The 4,305-nt window shown below is 38.9% G+C and overlaps 1 protein-coding gene across 1 annotated transcript; it reads left to right on the top strand.

The window, feature by feature from the left end:
* Positions 1-229: 229 nt before the first annotated feature.
* On the top strand, positions 230-2,823 carry LOC136613207 (inhibin beta B chain-like). Its single transcript, XM_066594033.1, has 2 exons — positions 230-587; positions 2,078-2,823. The coding sequence occupies exons 1-2, from the start codon at positions 230-232 to the stop codon at positions 2,821-2,823; spliced, it is 1,104 nt and encodes a 367-aa protein (XP_066450130.1).
* Positions 2,824-4,305: the final 1,482 nt, after the last annotated feature.

Raw genomic sequence — 4,305 nt, 5'->3', positions numbered from 1 at the left:
TCTGCATCTTTGACCTATCAACTGACAGGGGGTGTCTTGGAGTTAATCCCAGACTCAATAGACACATGACAGCTAATGCTGGACCAGATCTCTGATAAAAGCAGGATGCTAGCTGTGCAGGACCCACAACTAAGGAAGAGCTGAAGAAAGTTGGCGAAAGAGACTTGAGACTTCACAAAAGACAACATCTTCCAACTTTCCTTTTCTGCTTTTCAAGAGCTCATCTGTGATGGCATCAAGAACCCAGAAAGAAGGCATCTGTTTTTACCTGCTTACCCTCCTAGGAGCTTGGGCAGCCTCTACCCAGACGGGAGCTAAGAAAACTGAATGCCCATCCTGTGGGGTGCAAGACAAAGATGCCATGATGGAGCTGGCCAAGCAGCAGATACTACAGAAGTTACATCTTAAGGAAAGACCAAATATCACACACCCCATTCCTAGAGCAGCAGTGGTCAACGCTCTGCGCAGGCTGCATTTAACCAAGCCAAGAATGGAAGGTCTTTTTGGGTCTCCGAGCTGGGACAGCAATAGTGAAAATTTTGACACTGAACAACAAAGCTACGAAATCATCAGTTTTGCTGATTCAGGTAATTTGAAAGTTTTACACTTTTTTGATGTGTGTCATTATTATATTTAACATTTTGCTCACTTTTCCAGTCGTTTCTACCACCATATACCGCTATGACATGTAAGATAGTATAGTTCACATACAGCCACTATATAAGGATTATAGGTATCTTCTTATGGTACTAGAAATGGTCATATTAGAATGCTAACTGCATTACCACTATGTGTAGTACATGATGGAATGCAATATTATCAGTGTACAAGGATAAATTGTAAAGAGGTGTAAAACAATTGGCAATTAGGTAAATACTAAATATGCATATGCTTAGCTACAGTAGATATTAAAGACACCATGTTTTCTAATATATTACATCCGAAATCATCTAAGGTATAAGAATGACCTGTCAACCTGATCTGCTAGAGACTGTAGCAAACAGAACTGCAGACTAATGACATACCAAGTATCCAGACACAACACAGCACAGGTCAAGCTGCACTATGAGGTTGCGCTTTGGAGGTCTATTTACTTAGTGCTATTCTTACAATACTACTCTAAAGGCTTTAGTCTGTCTGAAATCCAATTAGCAATCCAAAAAAGTCTGCGAATAGTTTGGTAATGAAATGTCAAAGTGTCAAACTATATGGCTCCGGTATGTTCACTTTACCACTTTGCTTTCCGTTTTTCTGTTCCTATGACAGAACAGAACATAAAAAACGGAAAGCAAAGCAAGGCAGTACTGTACAGCTAGAGGGACATAAAACAAAGCAAATTCCTTTCCAAATGCATTAGAATAGATTGCAACTTTTTTTCTTGATACTGTAAAACACACTTTAATTCCATGCTACCAAAGAAACAGTAGTGACACCCAATGGACAAAGTACCGTTTGCGCTATAAGGCGTTTCAGGAGTAGAATGAAAAGTTAATGGCAATCTACTAATGAGGATAAAAATTACGCATTACATAGCTTCATCTTAATAAACCAAAACCCTTTACCTAAATTAAGTTTATGGCCTTATAGGACAGGGGCTGAGTAGTCCAGGGATGAGCTTTTTGTACTTTGGTCCATGGAATGGACTCATCTCTGCAATCAGTGCGCATGCACATTCATAGAGAACAGTGTGAGCGCGCAAACGCTGACTGCAGAAATGAGTCTGACAACAAGGGTATGGGAAGCCAGGAAAGTATAAAAAGCACAGAAGTGATAAGTCTTTGAGATAACTGACACCTATGCGCCCAACAGTCATCCTGTGAAAAGTTACCTTAAACTGAGTAATAACAAAAAAGTAATTTTTTCTCCAATTGGGGTTTTCTGACTGTATATCTCCAGCAAGATAGTTTTTTAAAACTAAGTTGAGTTAAAAACCCCATTTAAAAGTCATCAGGTTATACAGTACCTCTACACTAAAGGCCTACTATGCAAACTAAAGTTTTCACATGTTGAATAGTTTTTAAATGTTGCCATAAAATAACAAATGGATTAACCTAAAATGTCTTTTTTTTTCCTACAGAAAACAATAACAAATCCAGCACAACTCTGACCTTCCAGTTTACTAGAGATAATGAACAAAATGTGCATGTTCTACAAGCTCATCTCTGGGTCTACTTGAAGTCCAACAGAACAAATCAAGCCAATCAGGTTATTAGATTATACATGGTCCAAGCATCTGAAAATACACGTATTTTATTACATGAGAAGTATCTAGAACAAAGATGGACTGGCTGGCAAACCTTTCCATTGAAGCAAATGCTGCAAACATTCTTTGACGAAGGACATAAAAGTTTAAAGCTAGAACTTGATTGTGACGGATGCGAGAACATGCCTGTCATTGTCAATAGCAATGATTCCTACCAACCTTTTCTCGTAGCCCAAGCCAAAGTACAAGAGCGAAGCCACCATGCTTCGAAAAGAAGTCTGAAATGTGACCAGAATTCTAACCTTTGCTGCAGGAAAGACTATTATGTAGAATTTAAAGACATTGGGTGGAATGATTGGATTATAAAGCCTGAGGGATACCAAATAAATTATTGCATGGGCCTCTGTCCAATGCATGTTGCGGGGGCACCTGGCATGGCTGCCTCATTCCATACCACCGTTTTCAATCTCATTAAAGCCAACAATATCCAGACTGCAGTGAGTTCCTGTTGTGTTCCAACCAAAAGACGTCCTCTGTCTATGCTTTATTTTGATAGAAATAACAACATCGTTAAGACTGACATTCCCGATATGATCGTAGAAGCATGTGGATGTAGCTAAGGGTACGTCCATTCCGAAATAAAACAGAGAGAAGCTGGCTTGTCTCTTAGGCATCCTAGGCTTGCACAAAACAAGGCAGCGGAAGTGAACCAGCTTCTGGAGCACACATGGGATCTCGAAGATTAGCATGTGGCGTCGTAATACTTGACAAATGGATACTTTTGCAATTCTTTATGTAATACACATTAGAAATGCATTATATCTTTGACTGTACAAATCCAGCACACTGGGACTCGTTAAACACCTATCTCAGCCGAAAAAGAAGCCTGGTTGTCAATAGCAAGAATTCTGCAGGGTTCAGCTTTCACTTTCTAGAATTGACTGGAAACATGATTCTTGCTTACGGACTGTGTATGATGCACCATACAGCCCAGCCTTTCATGCCAGGATAAGGCACATGCATGGTATTCTTCCAATAACCGTATGATGAATGTAATGAACACTTCCAAAGATTAAGCATCCAACCTTCTAGATGAAGACAGAAAGACTATGAGATTCTATCCAGTTTTTCGAGCAATCTTGTTACATTGTAAAAGTGCCAAAATGAAAATCTCAAAGAGGAAATTGAGCCTTTACGGACATTTTACATAATGCCCCACTTCCAAAGAACTGTTGTATGTGTCACTTTATGAATACTAAATATCATGAAGTGCTCATCCGTCTTTTTTCATGCATCCCCTAGATTATATAGCACAACTAACTTGTATTGTATTTTATATTTTATTTGTATATATTATTATTTTTATTACTTGACATTGTTTAATAAACAAACATAAAACGAACCAAATGTGTCCCTTATGAAATCGATTCCTTACCAGACAAGATATAGACTAGAAAACCATACAATCAGAATGCTGGAGTTACATCCCAGGAGCCTATGGACTCTGCCCATCAAGTAGGCCTTATATCAATGGCTTTATATGTTTGTACACTTCTAGCAGAGTTGGCAACCTTGAGGTGGTTCCTTTCTTAGTGTCCTTCTGTGGTATGTGGGACGAAGATGTTAGCCAAGTTGTGAGGTAGGAACTCCATGAATCAAAATGCCACTGACATCCAATTAGATTGAGGTTTGGGGGATTTTGGTGCCAAATCAGCACCCTACACTTTTCATGACATTCCGCAAACTATTTCTGAAAATTTTTCGCTGTGTGGCAGGACACATTATGCTGCTGAAAGACGTTGTTGCCATTAGGAAATGCTATGGCCATAAAGGTTTGTACATAGTCTGCAGCAATGCTTAGGTAGGTGGTACATGTTAATATAACATCCAAATGAAAGCAACGACCCGATGTTTCTATAGAGAATCCTGGTGCTATCTCTTCCCAAGGTACATGGCGCACCTATATATATATATATATATATATATATATATATATATATATATATATATATATATACACACACATGCACAGAATGCGAGATGCTGGATGGTCGTATCGATGAATTAGTTGCCACCTAGGCTTTTCTGTCCAGGCTGTTAGG

This window comes from Eleutherodactylus coqui, chromosome 1 (genome assembly GCF_035609145.1).
Source record: "Eleutherodactylus coqui strain aEleCoq1 chromosome 1, aEleCoq1.hap1, whole genome shotgun sequence".
Lineage (NCBI taxonomy): Eukaryota > Metazoa > Chordata > Amphibia > Anura > Eleutherodactylidae > Eleutherodactylus > Eleutherodactylus coqui.
The sequence above is the reverse complement of the archived record's forward strand: the minus strand, read 5'-3'. Positions and strand labels throughout refer to the sequence as shown.